Source organism: Podarcis liolepis, assembly GCF_965112155.1.
Source record: "Podarcis liolepis genome assembly, chromosome: 11".
In the NCBI taxonomy this organism is placed as follows: domain Eukaryota; kingdom Metazoa; phylum Chordata; class Lepidosauria; order Squamata; family Lacertidae; genus Podarcis; species Podarcis liolepis.
Genome location: NC_139565.1, coordinates 55,171,781 through 55,188,622, shown reverse-complemented (window position 1 = coordinate 55,188,622; position 16,842 = coordinate 55,171,781). Strand labels below are relative to the sequence as shown.

The window sequence follows — 16,842 nt, the reverse complement described above, 5'->3', positions numbered from 1 at the left end:
AGTGAGCAAAGCACTCAAGTTTTGTAGACTAAGTTATTTCACTGGTAAAGAGATGCAGAAGAGCAGAATGCATTAATGCAGACATTAAAAAAAAAATCTGGCTGGTTCAACCATGATTTACTGCTAGGAGAGTTGGGCTTGTGCACACACTGATACACAGGGTATTTTGTGGTAAACTATAGCTTGCCTGCAAACCAGTCTGAACTGGCTTGCAGGCAAACAAATGTTTATGCAAACCATGGTTTGTCAATTCAGAAGTCACAGGAAACTATGGTCATATCTGTTAAAGGAAAATCAGAGTGTGTGAAAGGAAGAGGAGAGGAGAGTGTGCGTGGATATCTATTTGTGTGTGCTGGGAAGCTGCACCCAAACACAGCTTCTTCATGTAAGAACAAATAGTAAAACAAGACAGGTGAGAGATCATCACACACTTGATAATGTCTATGTGATTTGCATCCATTTTCTGCCTGGAAATTCTATTTATGTAAAAAACACTTTACATCTGAAGTGTCCATTAAGCTACAGTATTTGCATGCTCTCTCAATTGCTTTCCTCTCATACAGCAGCACCATCTAGTGCTAAGCACAACATAGTGCATTTTTAATCAATTCTCAGACGCAAATGAATAATGGTTTTGATTAAAAAACACCACTTGGGAATCCAAAATCACGACACTCAAGTAACTCTCAGTTGAAAATGAACTTGGCATACACAAATAATACAGTAATATGGCTGAATTCATAGAAAGACTTCAACAATTAAATAAATACAATTTAAGCTCTTTAGATCCTCTATATTTACACCAATAGTTATTGTAAAGAACAGGAATATGCTTTCTCATCTGAGCGTCTAAGAAGACATCCACAAATTAGTGAATGAGTTCATGACAAGCATGTAAACTTACCTCAACTCCTTTTGTGACACCTGGAAGTACCTTAATCCACAAATAACAGAAAGAAGAATGGCTATTACTGTCACTAGGTAGGGCTGCTAAATCACTGAAAGGCGGCATTTGTGTCTCCCCTCCTTCCACTATTCTATCACTCCCTTCACCCAATCCCTTTTTTCACCTGCTGAAAGGCAAAATCAGAGTCCTGCTTGCTACAGCAGATAAGGAATGAGGGTGAGCAAAAAGCACAGTGGCTGCATACTGTATCTGGGCTGAAGAGCTTTTTAAATAAAGAGGCACCATCTGCAGGCAGAGGGCTAGAAACACTAGCTGCAAAATACAAGCAAATGAAAGTCACAACCACCCAAGAGCTTCAGACTACTTTAAATCTTTTACACATTTACTAAACACCTTACCTGTTTGTTGGGGTATTAAAGCTAAAAGAGAGCAGTTGATTCCAGAATGGGTCATTCTCAGAGATTCTCTCTCGTCCTGACAATTTTTTTAAGTATTCGTTTTCTGGAAGCTCATTGACGCTGCTGCTACTTGCTCCCATTTTTTTATTATTTGGTCTGCACTTTAAGATTTCATGTCACTGAAGGAAAACCTACGAAGAGATTGGGGGGGGGGGATTAAAATGCACTAATAGCACACTTCTTTTTTTGCAAAGAATACACAAAATAATCTGAGAGAGAAATAAAATACTAATTTTATGCCACCCCACCCCCAAAACTGGAGAATTAAACCAGACCAAAAGTTACTGATTTGTGAAATGAATGATCAGAAAATGCAAGTGTTCAGGAATCGTAATACAGTAATCTGATATTGTACGGAGATAGTGCTATAGAAAATAAAATAGTTTTGCTGAATCTTTTTAATGATGTCCAAAACAAAAAAATCGAACTCATATAGGAAACTTTTTATGGAAGGCCTTCTCCATTTCAAAAGAGGTTTGCAGTGCAAGGGCTGCTACCAAGAAGCACAATCCTAAAGCCCACTTGAACATGCTGAACTTTGAATCCTTGTCTCCAGCTGCAAGCGTACACAATCCTATTACTTGAAAGTAAGTCCTATTAAACTTAGTGGGACACATTTCTAAGAAGACATGCATAGGACTTCACTCTTACTGAATGAAACAAAGATGCAAGAGGACCACATTATGTTCAGAAATGGAACATGCCAAATGTACTTAGCATTATGTTGACAGAAATCAATATGCTGCCTTTTCATCATCAGTGTTGCAGGAGTTCCGTAGCATTTGAATAACATGAAAGTGTCTGTGTGCCAAAAGACCTACTTACCTTTAGAATTTCTGATTGTCTTGCTGAGCAAATCTCATGTTCCCTTTAGAATAGGGCACAACAGCCGCTACAAAATGAAAGATATAGAAAATACAAAGTTATTCAAGCAGCAGTGACAAGATTTCCTATTTTGCTCACTCATATGGCATATTTACACATAGAGAATCAGTCCTCATGGAACACACCTCATCCAGTAAGTTACTAGGAAGTTAATTAGTAACCCTTTCTTACTCACTAATACATCCTGTTTCATGGCAATTTAATAACTAATGCAAACATCACCATCAAGCCACTGTTATGCAGGTGTCATAGAACTTTCTCTCAGTGTTAGGAAGGCACACTAGAAGATCTGGAAGTTATTAGAGGCAATATTTAATTCCCTCCCCCATATTACCCTCTACTTTCTTATATTTCACTACTTACTTATATTTCACTGTCTAAAGTTGCAGTCCCTTACGCTGTGCCCATTGGTGCCAGAATATCCCCAGACAATTGTGCCGCTGCTGCGTTTTTGTTCTGTTTTTTAATCCTGGCAAGGCTTGCTTCAAAATAATGTACAGTGGTACCTTGCAAGTCGAACGGAATCCATTCTGGAAGTCGGTTCGGCTTCCAAAACGTTCAGAAGCTGCGCAAGTTGTGTCGGACGTTTGGCTTCCAAAGAACGTTCGCACTCACTTCCGGGTTTGCAGCATTCGGAAGCCAAAACGTTCGACTCACAAGGTGTTCAGGATCCAAGGTATGACTGTACTTGCCAGCAGCTGCCGACCATCTTTATTTTCCCAGAATGTGAACCCAGAAGGTCAAATTGTTACATTTATTATATAAAGCCCTTAATAGCTTGGAACCAGGTTATTTGTGGGATCATCTTGCCCAATATATGCCCACACAACCACTTTGATGTACAGAACTGAAACTGTTATGGATGCCACATAATACTCATTTCACACTTGTAATAATTTGTTTTAGAATGCTAGCACTTACACTTTGGTACTCCTTGGCTACTAACACCAGGCAAGCACCTTCACTCTACTCTTTTTAGCACATCCTTAAAATATTTTTGTTCTAACAAACCCACCCAGACATAAAGAGGTTATGTGTGCTTTATTTCTTTTCAGCAATTCTTGATTTTAACTGCCTTTCAAAAAAACCGAAATTTTGTTTTTAACTGTGAGCCAGAGGGCCATCGAGTATTTGTTAAACTGCTTAGCTGGGGGGGGGGGGGGCAGAAAGTCTCTGCAGGTAATTTCAGCTGGAGCAATATATTGCCAGCTCAAAACGTCTGAAACCGGTCTCACGATCTGGACGCCACACAAGTTTATGACAATTTACCAATATATTGTCCAGGTCTAGAAATAGGTAATCAAGCCTTTATTCCCTCCCAGTCTACCTGTGAACTCAATGTGTGAGGAGGTCTAAGCTCAGTGCTCCAGCCACATGGCTTTTACAAGCCTCTCTCACATCCCTATAGCAATAGTTTAGGAACTTTTACCACTCTGGAACTAAGATACCTTTTACTGCCTGTGCAACTTTTGTGACTGATATATGGAAAGACACGTGAATCTAACTATGTATTGGCTTGCCAACACTACATGTGAAAAGAATCTAGGAATATTAATAGACCACAAGCTTAACATGAGTCAATAGAGTGGTGCAGCAGCAAAAAAAAAAAAAAAAAAAAAAGGCTAACACTATTCTAGGCTGCATCAACAGAAAGTGTTCAGGTCAATGAAGTCATAGTACCACTCTAGTCTGCCTTGGCCACACCACACCTAGAATACTGTTTCCGGTTCTGTACACCACAACTTAAGGATATTGACAAACTGGAACATGTGCAGAGGAGGGCAGCCAAGATGATCTAGGGTTTGGAAACTAAGCCTTATAAGGAATGGTTGAAGGAGCTGGGTATGTTTAGCCTAGAAAATAAATATCTTCAAATATCTAAAGGACTGTCCCATGGAAGAGGAAGCAAGCAAGCTTGTTTTCTCCTGCTCGGGAAGCTTCAAGTTACAAGAAAGGAGATTCCATCAGGAATAACTTTCAGAAGGCAAGAGCTATTTGACAGTGGAACGGACTTCTTCAGACAGTGGTGGACTCTCCTTCCTTGGAGGTTTTTTAGCAAAGACTGGATGGCCATTCCTGCACTGCAGGGGTTGGACTAGATGATCCTCAGGGTTTGTAAGTAACCCTATCCAACATGTGGTCTTTTCCTTTGCTGGGAGAAGAGGGAAAGTCTGGAAGGAACTTTTAAAGGGAGAAATTGTGAAACTCACTTAGAAGGTTTTACAGCCTATATTTCCACACTTTAACTTGCTGCTTATTTTGTGATTTTAAATCTCTGCTGGAGTTCTCTCAACAAATAGTACTTGCCCGTAACCTGGATCTTGGCATCCAGGAATTTTCTTCTTTTTATATTTTTTCTTGAATCAACACTTCAAGAATTGTTAAGTCTGTACAAACATTACATCCAAAAACTGCTATACTGGCTGCTGAGTGGCTACGATTGATGGCACTTGGGGTTTAAATGCTTGGCAGAAGTTGAACTTAACACTGATTTCCTATTGGAGCAGCACACTTTCTGGATGCAATACCACTGAGACTCTAGAGTTTGGAAAATAACCCAATACTAAGAACTTATCAAGAATGTATAATTTGCTGCTGAAATGGAATACACAAGATGAAACAGTTAAATCGGCTATGATTAAGTGGGCACAGGACATTGGTCATAACATTATGTTTGCTGACTGAGAATGGTTGTGGAACACTGGGATAAAATTTACGGCATGTAATGCCTTAAAGGAAAACATTATGAAAATGATCTACAGGTGGTACATGACCCCAGTCAAGCTAGCAAAAATATACCATTTGCCTGACAATAAGTGTTGGAAATGTAAAGAAATTGAAGGTACTCTTTATCACCTTTGGTGGACGTGCCCGAAGATTAAGGCTTTCTGGGAAATGATATTGTCAGGGGTTCAGAGACAGAGGCACAGGTGAGGGAGGAGACGGAGAGCGACGAGGAAGAATCCCAGGACAGTGAGGAAGAGGATGACAATGACTCGAGATCTTCCATGAGTCTCTCAAGTGAATTGGAGGATTCTCAGGAGGGGGCGCCCCTAGTCAGGACAAGGGGGGTCACAGGGGGGACCTGCCAGGAGCAGGGAAGCAGCAGGGAAACCCCGAGCGGGAGTGGGAGATCGGGGGCGGCTTCCCAGCAGGAACGAAGGGAAGAGAGGGAGGTTCCCAGTGTGACACACGGAGCGGAGCAGGAAAGAGACAGGGGAAGGAGTTTGGGGGAGAACGTCCTGCCGGAAGAGGCGGAGAGTAGTACAGGGAGTAGTGTAGGTGTCAAAAGGAAGGTCAGGGGTAGCGAGCGCGCGCCAAGTTCAAATGTGGAGGCGCGCGGAAATGGAGAGAGCCCGGAGGAGGAGCCTGGCCCCAAAGCACGAAGGAGGGGGGGACAGGCATCTGAGGAATCCGCTTCAGGAGAGAGCAGGAGGGAAGGAACCCAGGGGGGCAGAAAGACCCTGCGGAAAAGGAAAGACAGGAAGAGGTGGTCTAGCACAAGCCTCTTAAGTTGGTGCAGGGGGGGGAGCGAGTCAGAGGGGACTTCAAATGTCTGACGTTAGACACTCGGGGCTGCACGCCTCGGTTGTGGAACCAATAATGAACTGCAATAAACATCCTTGTATATAAGAAGAGCTTGGCGTTGGTCTTTTGTGAGCTGAGACCAGAGGCAGCCCGTGACAGATATATAATGAAATGAAAAAGGTACTTAAATGTACTTTCTCTAAGAAGCCAGAGGCCTTTCTCTTGGGCATTATCGGCCAATTGTTGTCAAAGAAAGACAGAACTTTTTTTATGTACGCTACGACGGCAGCAAGAATACTCATTGCAAAGTACTGGAAGACACAAGATCTACCCACCGTGGAAGAATGGCAGATGAAAGTGATGGACTATATGACACTGGCGGAGATGACTGGCAGAATCCGTGTTCAGAGGAAAGAGACGACGGAAGAGGATTGGAAGAAATTCAAAATTTATCTTAAGAACTATTATAAAATTGAAGAATGTTAAAATGTTGAGGTGTTGAGAGAAAAAGGGATACAGTGACATAAGATAAAGTTAAAGAAAGGACTAAGAGGATACATATTTGAAAAAATTGCTTAGAAGCTGCTGAAATAACTGTAAATTGGGATGCATAAAGGGGAGGTATGGGGGAGTCCGAGAAAAGAGGATTATGGAAAAAAGGTTATGAAATTATACATGTTTGTTTGTCTTTTTATATGTTTGTATTGTTTAAAAAAATGTTGTAAAACCAATAAAAAAATTATTTAAAAAAAAGAGTTTGGAAAATAAGAAAACTACATTTATTACAGAAAATACATGTTTGATAGAACTAGGATCTTTCCTATCTAGCATATGCAAAAAGCCATGCTTGCTTTTTCCAAGTATACATTTCAAGTATGTCTGTTCTGCAGAGAAGCATGGAGGAAGAAGGAGGGAAGGGAGGGAGGTCAGCTCAGCAACCCTAAGAGAATCAGTCTAACACTGAAGGAAGTTCAGTGGGTCAACAAGTCAGCACCAGGATAGTGTAGGAAACTTGGAGGTCCCTCTCTATCTACCCTTCTTATGCAGGTACAGCAGCCTACAGCATAAGCGGAGTTGCAAGGGACATTTCCAACACTAACGGCAACTCTAAGCTAATGTTTTGCAACACATTATTCCGCAACCAAATGATTGCCTAAAGTCTGCCACAAATGCTTACAGTTATAATACAAGTAATCTGCAAAGACAATGTTGCTTGGGTATGGTGGCTGCCCATCCACTTCTACATTACAAAGTATATTTACAGTAATTTCAATTCCCTATCAATTCATTTAAGTTCACCCTGCCATATGCATCACTACCTATTTTAAATTACCATGAAGCAGTACCACATTTTTGCAAGTTTGCAAAGTGTAGCAGTTGTCACAGAATACTATGGCATGATGTTAGAATACATTTTATCTGAAATTTTAATCCAGGGTGGTGCCTTTGCTGTTGTTTTTGTTTGTTTGTTTGTTTGTTCAATGAAAATACGTAGTTTCTATGTAAGGTCTACTTGGATATTCTGAGATTTCATTATTTTGATGCTGCACTAGAATAGCAAAAATGTTCAAATGCCTTCATTTTATGCATCTCCATTGACTGAACAACTATCCTGTTTTCCTATATCTTAGGAATTCACCTACATATACATCTTTAAATTCAGGTTTCTGCACTGCTTTATGAGCTACCCTAAAAGTTAATCATTATGACACAGCAGGGGAAAGTCATGAGTAGAAAGGAATCATTGTCATGTAAAACTCTTAACAATATCACTTTGACTTTCAGTTATACAAGTTAGAAAGCTGCCCATCCTATTTGCTTTCTGCTCACTGTCAGGGCATAAGCTAGGAAGACAAGTTACAACAAATGGTAAACTTCCAAATCCATAGTCAAAAATCATTAAAGTCAAACTTGAGCAAATCCACCATGACATGCCCTGTGGCTGCTACTACTTTTCCAGAATACCAATTAAATATTTTGGCACATGCACACAGGCATACAATATCCCAGTTATCTGGATCCTTTTGCTTTTGACATGTTTATGACTTGACAGCAAAATACTGATCATCATGATGAGACAGATACACAAGGAGGGAGGGTTTCTACATTGCAAGATCTTCTGGGAAGAGGGGCACATGTACCTGTGGTATACCCATCACACAGGATCAGGCCATCCATTTTCAGGATGCAGGCAGCTTTCACCTTCCTATGAAGTTGCCTTGCATGCTCCATTTAAGTTTGTTCTATCTATTCTGACTGGTAGAGTCTCTCCTAAGACTCGTGCACAGGTCATTCCTGGCCCTGCTGAAATACTTTCCATTGGAGATGGGACTGAAGCAAGGGACCTCTGCATACAAAGCCCATGCTCCAGCACTGAATTACGACCCTCATGCAACAGTGCCCCCACTCCCAAATGTAGTACTATGCCTGCCTCTCCCCATGGTGGGGAATGGGCGAAAACTAAGGGGTGCACTCAAGACACACCACTGGAGTTATGGGGCTAAACTGGCTCCAGGTCACTAACAATAAAGCCTACTCTTTAACACATAACTCAATGCTAGGTTCTGCTTCTTGCCCTTATAGGGCAATCCTATATATGACTGTTCAACAGAAAGTCCCACTGAGTTCAATGAGACTTAGAACTAATCTATACAGTACTGGTGAGTTACAGTGGAACCTCTACTTATGGACGTAATCAGTTCCGGAGGTCCATCCGTAAGTCAATTCGGGTTGCTGGTAGAAGAGCCGTTGTGCGCAGGAGCATTCGGTGGCAGCGCGCTTCTGCGCATGTGCAGACGGCGGCAGCCACTTCTGCGTGTGCGCGAATCGCGGCAAACCCAGTATTTACTTCTGGGTTTGCCGCGGTCACAACTTGGACCAGTCCCAAGTAGACGCGGTCGTAAGTAGAGGTTCTACTATATAACATTATAAATGCGTTATTAAAATGTGACACCGGGAACACTGTACAGCAGTAAACGGAAAATTGCATTGTGAGCTATATAACCTTTTTTCCTTAGCATTTTTTTAGATCAGTGTAGATCCAGCTTTCCTCCCCAGTATTAAATAGGACTGCTCTCTTAAGAGTGTGACAGAACATTTGAGAACTGGTATTGTACATCTCCCTAGATAATATTCAGCTTGACTCGATCACCTAATATCAGGAACACCCTGCAGTGTCTTCACCAGACATACATCTCTGACTAAGCAGACCTGAAGAACTTAAGTGGTGTTATATAGAGAACAGCTGAAAAAATACTACAAAATACACTTATTTGTAAACCAGACTGAGCAACAGGGGGCCTGGCAGTAGAAAGGAACACAAAAATAATGACATCTGCCATGTAAAATAAAGGATTTGAAGGGAAATCAGGCAACAGATGTTCATAGAACAACCACTTCCAAAATGCTATTCTACTTTGTCCTATCAACTGTAATTGTGCAAGGTATTTCTCAGTATCTGTCCAATGTATATTACTCTGCCTTCCTTCTTGCATGGACCTTCAGGTGGCATGAACAGGGCTCCCTCGCCACCCCACATTTTATCTTCTCAACAAGGTTTGGTGTAGAGAAACCAGGATCCAAGCTGAGTCTAGGCTGCCCAGTGAAGTTTCAAGGCCGCCTACGGATAGCTCAGTTAGTTAAAGCATGGTGCTGATAACACCAAGGTTGCAGGTTTGATCGCCATGTGGGACAGCTGCATATTCCTGCGTTGCAGGGGATTGGACTAGATGATCCTCAGGGTACCTTCCAACTCTACAATTCTATGATTCACGCCATAATAAATTTGTTAGTCTTTAAAGTGCCACAAGGTTCTTTGTTCTTTTTGCTGCAACAAACGAAGACAGCTACCTTACTAGAAATTGCTTATAAGGACTGTTAAGATTCTGGCGGTGAGAAAATAAGATTGCATGCTGTTCCTGAATAAAACATATGGAAGAAAGTAGGACACAGAAGCAACACAACTGTCCACCTCCTTTCCTTTGGAGTGTTATCTCTTCAGTATGGAAAGCAAACTGTTGTATCCACAAATTTTTCAGCGTAATTTGGCTGGAAAGCAGCTTAAAGGCAAGTGCAGTAACCCTGGAAACGAAGGTAGATATGGTTCTCAGACTGATATATGGCGGCCTTTGCCAGTTACTTGCGCCCTCAAATTTTATCTGCAGCAAGTAGGATTGTGCCTTTAGGACTGTATACCTACACTTGCTACCCTCACCACAGGTAGAAAAAAACAAGGGCACTGAGAGATCCCACATTCAGATAAATACAGGGCTTCCATGGACTCATAATAAGGGGAAGAAGGGAAGATGTTACCCTAAGGAGAAGCACACATGAACAGGCCCTAAAATTCTGGAAATAAGTACAGTGGTACCTTGGGTTAAGAACTTAATTCGTTCTGGAGGTCCGTTCTTAACCTGAAACTGTTCTTAACCTGAGGTACCACTTTAGCTAATGGGGCGTCCCGCTGCCGCCGCCGCGCAATTTCTGTTCTCATCCTAAAGCAAAGTTCTTAACCCGAGAACTGGCACATTCCAAGCTTGTGGGATTCTGAGACTTAACATACATTTTACTTTTGGGTTATGAGTGTGCATGCTGCTGCTGCTTATGAGGATTTCATTCTGTGCATCTTTTATCTACTACCCCTTTTTCTTGAGCCCTGAATACCAAAGTTAAAAAATATAATTTGTCAAGCAATGCAAAGCCAATAAAACCATTATGCCAACACTACAAAGCAGATGCAACACTGCTTTGTGTTTCTCATAGTTTCTCATTCCTCCAGTAGCAAGTCTGCAGGAATGGAACAAGTTAAGCAATTAGAAGACCATCACAGACTCAGAGAGTCAAGCTCACCGTAGCATATATAGCCCTAGAGGAAAAGGCAATACACACCATCAAATCTTCTCTGCCGAATTAAAAAACTATGAAGAGTACCTCAGGATACAAAAATGCAGAAACTGTAAAGCCTTTCACAGTGGTATACACATTTTACCAGCTGGCCTTTGGCAATAAACTGTTAGTTCTGCTATCTGCAATTGAGCTAGCAAGATAACCTATTAAGAGCACCGTGAGCGACAATGGAAATATAAGCTACCAAGTTACTGGGAGCCTGAACAGAAATTGTGAATTACGTAGTCATATTACCATAGTGCTACAGGACACCATATACACAGTATGCCTCCATAATGAGCAAGTGTATGTTTTGAGTATTTTATGAACTAGTACCGGATACAAGTATTCAGCAAGTTTATACAAACTGTTCAGGAAAGGTGTATTTAAGATGTATTAAACTGTTTCCTTTCCCTGCTGAGAATGTGTACAATAAAGTAATCTGGATGTAGAAAAGAACTGGAAATAGATATCACTATCTGCTCAATCACATTGCTAGTAAACTACAAAACTAGAAAAGGCACAAAAAAGACTACAGTACTCAGAAACATTACGAAGCACTCTCAAACTGAAAATGGTTCTTTATGATCTTATTCTACAGAAAGAGCTTTACTCTTCAGAAAAAGAAAGTTGCAAGACAGCCACCTTACCAGGATATCTTATGTCCAGGTGTGTTTTGCTACTGGGATGGGTCCAATTGCGACCACATGGGCATTTCTGGATACCAGGATGACACCTGACATCTCCATCGGGCTGGCCCCATCAGCTTTTAAGCAGAAGAGCTTATTTATTGCATTTATACCCCACCTTTTTCTCCAATGGGTACATGGCTCACCCGCCTCACCAGTTAATCCCTACAACGGCCCTGTGAGGTAGGTTAAGAGGCTGTGACTGACTGTCACCCAGTGAGCTTCATGACAAGAGTGGGGATTTGAACCCTGATCTCCCAGTTCCTATCTGACACACTAACCACTACACCACACTGGCTTCCTAGAGTTCTTCTACTATGGGGGTAGCTATATAAATTAACTAGTTGAACAAATATGGGGAAAGCAAAATGTCACTTGGAGAAGGATCTGAAATATTTTCCTTGAAGCTTTCATTTGCTTTAATCCTGGGTTGTTTTATTTGATGTTCTAATGTGTTGTGAACCACTTTGAGATGTTTTTTCTTTAAAATATAAAGCAGTATAGAAATGAAAATGAATAATGATGATGATGATGATAATTTTAAAATATCATTGCAAAGAATATAAAGGTGCCTAGACATACTGTTGTGGCGACTGTAACTTAGGTTTAAGATGCCATTTGCTGATTAGCTTACACATCTGAGTTTCTAACACTGCTGAAGTCTCTGAGGAAACACTGTGGGGACAAGCACTGGCGTAGTAAACATTCTGAAAGAAGCAAATACAAGCACAAGTGCAAAATCTCAGAATAACCACCCACCAGGAAGGAAAGACTGAGGCAAATAATACAGTTTGCAGTGGACATTCACCCCAGTATACACCAGTTCTAAAACAGTAGGTAAATTTTGATGCTCCTTACTTAGTGTACAGGCTGCGTACAATGACTATTCCATATACACAACTCACAATGTGTTCATTGTCTACAAAGCACTGAAATCCCAAATCCAGTAACAACTGTATCACAGAACATTTCTACTGTGGTGGTGCTGGAAATTCAAGAACTTTGTATAGAATGGTCATAGTTTCTCTCTCATAATTTACCATGTTTACAAAACGCCCTTCCTCCTGGATACTCAGGGGAATATATATGGTGGAATATTTTGCACACATTCTCACAACTGTCCTAGTAAATAGGTGATGTTGAGAGACTAAGTCTGGCCCAAGGTCAAGAACCTAAGCTCCAAGACCAAACGTCGCTGCAAATGTGTCTTGCAGTCTCTTCTTCTGTCATATCAAGCACACTATAGACAACAGAACTTTAACATGAACAGTGCTCTAGAACACCACTCTGAATCCATTCACTTTTAGAGTCACAGTAAGTAACGGTCTGTTCTTATCAGTATGATGGCTCTGTAAGGTTATCTGGAACAGAAGCTGTAAAATAAGATAGCTGGAACACAGGTCATAACCCAAGCAGACCATAGAATGAGATGTATCTTACTCAGGCAAGGAAATACTAAGGAGTGTTGTTATGTGATTAGCACTTCTACACCCATTGCCCTTCACATCAACACACCTAGGTGAAAATAGAATAACCTGAAATGTTGCAATATTTTTAGACATGGTCTAAACCTAATCATGGTTAAACTTTACGCTGGTAGCAATGTTAACTGCAGTTAAGCAAACCTTTCTACATCTAGGATTGGAAACTAGGTTTTGCACACCCATGTCTAAGGAACACAATGTCATGAAGGTCTATTTTCATCTGCAAGTGGGATGCGTGAGAGAAATTACCATAAATCAAGATTATGATCCCAATAGCAGTTATTCTATTTTAGGAGTTGTTATACCAGCCTCCATCTCCAGACTGATGCTTTTCCATTTAACTGCATATTGTGATGAGGAAGCAGCATTTGAAAAACTGGCAAACTTCATCATATTTGGCACCAGCACACCTCAATAAGGTTTACCCCTAGGTCCACACTCCCTACCTTACTCAGACTACAGATTTAGCAATGAACCAACTATCATTGATACCATTAACTTTCAAAAGAAAGCAGTTTGCTATCAGCCCCATTTTCTCTGCCTCATAAACATTTCTACAATTATGCTAGATCACAGTACCATGCCCTGCATATATGCTCTTACTTACAGGAATTTATCTTTGAAATTCAGTACTGGCAAGTTCAAAACTTACTGCCAGGCATAATCAAGGACACACCCAAGGTATGGTCAGAAGGTACCTGAAGGAGATACCTTGCTGAAGCAAAACAGGTTTCTGTCCGGACAGTTAAGTCCAGTCAAATGCGACTATGGAGTGCGGCACTCATCTCACTTTCAGGCCGAGGCAGCCAGCATGTGGCCAGCTGTCCGAGTCATGTGGTCAGCATGACTAAACCGCTTCAGGTGCAACGGAACACCGTGACGGAAGCCAGAGCACACAGAAACGCCGTTTAGCTTCCCGACAGAGCACCTGGTGTGCTTTTGAACTGCTAGGTCTGCACTCTGCAGTTTAGCTAGTGCCTGGATGGGCAACCACCTAAGAACACCATTTATGCTTGCCCTTCACGGTGAAAGAAATGAGGTATACTTTAAAAAAGCAAACGAACTGACTGCACTCCCTATTAATTAACCCACCACTCACCTTGCTCATATACATGTTAAAGCTGACAAAGGGAATAATTTTTTTTATAAAAAAAATGTTCTAGCTACCCAGATGGATGCCTCAATAGCAGGTAGTACAGATATAGTCTATTTAACCACCTTGTTATATTTACAGTAAGAGTGGTTAGAAAAACAGGTACTTCTTCTTTCTAAAGCAAAGAATCATACAAGAGAAGCCTACAAAACTAAGGGGGTCATTTACTCTAGATTAACACAGGACACAAGCCGGTTCACATTTACCCAAGAGCTAGACTCACTTAACACTGGAGGACCTCACTCCTGAGTAAGCCTGCATAAGACTATCAGTGTGTGAGAGAAACATGCTGTGTGCACTATATAAAGCGGGAGGAGGTATATCTGTGTGTCCAGGGGAAACTTATCCAGTTCCCCTTCTTGAGTTGGGTATCCCCTAGCCATCACCGCCATCAGAAGTTCTGGGATAGCTTAGTTGGTAGAGCATGAGACTCTTAATCTCAGGGCCGTGGGTTCAAAATATTCCCGCACTGCAGGGGGGTTGGACTAGATGATCCTAGTGGTCCCTTCCAACTCTACAATTCTATGATTCCTCAGCACCAATCCATAGAAATTGTAGACAGGGACAGGGTTTGGTCTTTCAAATTTCAGCAGCGTCCTGTGAGAGTCAAAAACTCAGCATCCCCCTGCCCCTCAATTCACTATGTCATAGGAGCGCCCACTAGGCTCAGCACTCAGTGCAACGGCGGAACCAGTCACGCTGCCCTAAATCCACACCTGTTGTAGAGTTGTGAGGGACCACAAGTGTCATCTAGTCCAACCCCCTTCAGCACAGGAATATTTTGCCCAACATGGGGCTCGACCCACAACCCTGAGATTCAGAGCGACAGAGCCCCGTGATTTATCGACCGAGCTATCCCTTAAAACAACAGCCTTCTTTAGGCACACAGCTGCAGGCATGTTTCCAGCCTTTAAACGTTGAATTGCTCATTTTCAACTGTGCATTTCTTCTTCTTATTTACATTACTGGTAGCTCTAACACTTCCTGTAGAGAGCCATGTTTCCCAATGTGGGGCAGTTTGATTTTGGGGGTGGGGGCAATTCGAGAATGACTTATTATCAGTTAATGGCTTATTAGGCTTCCTCCATGTGAATAGTTCACTTTTTGAATAATAAGAATTGTATGTCACAGAGGGAGCATCAGGGCCGGATTTAGGTTTGATGAGACCCTAAGCTACTGAAGGTAATGGGGCCCTTTATATGTCCAGCTGTCCTTTGTCAACAACAAATTGTCACTGTTTTGTGTGTTGAATATATGCTATATGGTAATTTATGGACCTAATGGGTATCTAAAGCCATTTGCACATAACAAAATATGTATTTTATTAAAGCAATTGTTGAACTGAAATACAATTAAGAAGTATATTAACAGTGAAAAATAATTAAGAAGCATATTAACAGTGAAATAATGATTAAGCTCTAACTTAAAATGCTTTTTTATTCATAACAAACTTTATAATGAAATGATTTTAGAATGTATCATTTTACTGTTGTTAGCCGCTCTGAGCCCGGCTTTGGCTGGGGAGGGCGGGATATAAATAAAATGTTATTATTATTTTATTAATAATGCAAACACATTGACATTTGGCAATAACAAAAGTTCCTTTAGAAACACCTTTTTTTCCTGTTAATTTTTTCTGGGGCCCTCAAGAGTGTGGGGGCCTAAGCTACAGCTTGTTTTAGCTTATATGTAAATTTGGCACTGGGGGCGGGGATCAGGATTTTAGAGATGCTTAGGTGGGGTACAGCCCCCCCCCCCAAAGGTTGGGATCCACTGTGGAGGCAAATGTCTATCTATATAGCAGCATATAACTATATAAATAAGCCACCTCTCTCCCCTCCCCCCCCGACCCCTCGTGCCCCCAAACTCACCTGACCTCCCCACCAACTGTCATGGCTACAAAAAGGGGCCCCTCCCCTCAGTGGCGTAGCGTGGGTTGTCAGCACCCGGGGCAAGGCAAGTAATTTGCGCCCCCTAACCCTAACCCCCAGATGTTGCGCCCGGTGCGGCCGGCCCCCCCTGCACCCCCCACGCTACGCCACTGCCTCCCCTCATCCCTGCGACACACGTAGGGCTGTCCTCCCGTCCCTCAGAGAGGCGATGCTAAGCAGGGAAGCCCTGCACGAAGCTGAGGGAGGAGGAGGCGGCCGCGACTCACCCGGCTCCGGGCTCCGAGAAAGGGGTGGGCTGGGTCGGTAGGGGGAGTGCGGGAACGGAACCTGACGCTCCCCTCCGGCGCCCCGCGGGATTCTCCTCAGGGACTCTTTTGCTTGCGCGCCTCCGCGGCTCGCTCGCGTGAGGGGGGAGAGAGAAAGCGCGGCCCCGCCTCTTCTACATTTGTGGGAGGGGGCGGGCTACGTACGCAGTCGGGCGCGCGCCCGCGAGCGAACCTTTCAGTCAGTCAGCCGCTCGGAACTCAAACCGCCTCCATCTTTCCACGTCGTCGCAGCCGTCGCCTGAGAGAAGCGGGGGGGCGGGGACGGAATCGGTCACGTGCGCTTGCCACGCCTCTCCCAGAGTCCCGCCCCCCCCGCTTCATTTTGCAAAGCGGAGAAGCGAAAGCGGGCTTTGAGGCGACCGAAGTGTATGCTGGGAGATGTAGTCCCAACCCGAAGACGGACTCTACGCAGGCGAGTCTAGAAGGGGATGCAGCGGCCGCCAACTACGCTATGGAACTCCCTGCCTCTTGATAATTCAAACAGACACTTCCGCTGTTTTGTTTTGAGAGCCTGCTAAAGGCGTGCTTGTTTGCTTAGAAATGCTGGTGTGAATTTGAATCCGTTTCAGTATTTTTACAATTTGTCAGGCTCTAGGCGTCTTGTTTCCCCGCCCCCCGTTTTTATCTTTTTATAAG

At 42.6% G+C, this 16,842-nt stretch overlaps 1 protein-coding gene across 9 annotated transcripts in view; it reads right to left on the bottom strand.

Annotated features, from left to right (window-relative positions):
• DYM (dymeclin) overlaps positions 1 to 16,525 on the bottom strand; it is a 161,324-nt gene extending 144,799 nt beyond the window's left edge. For 2 of the 9 annotated variants that reach the window (XM_083465900.1, XM_083465908.1), the window contains exons 1-3: positions 16,147 to 16,455; positions 2,191 to 2,257; positions 1,306 to 1,496 (exon numbers count right to left, since the gene is read on the bottom strand). In XM_083465900.1, the coding sequence (XP_083322026.1) occupies positions 1,306 to 1,445 (140 nt within the window). In that variant the 5' untranslated portion in view covers positions 1,446 to 1,496; positions 2,191 to 2,257; positions 16,147 to 16,455. Of the gene's footprint in view, positions 1 to 1,305; positions 1,497 to 2,190; positions 2,258 to 15,859; positions 15,901 to 16,033; positions 16,086 to 16,146 lie in introns of those variants that run through there. The other 7 variants (XM_083465901.1, XM_083465904.1, XM_083465906.1 and 4 more) reach the window with 7 other exon arrangements.
• Between the last annotated feature and the right edge of the window lie 317 nt (positions 16,526 to 16,842).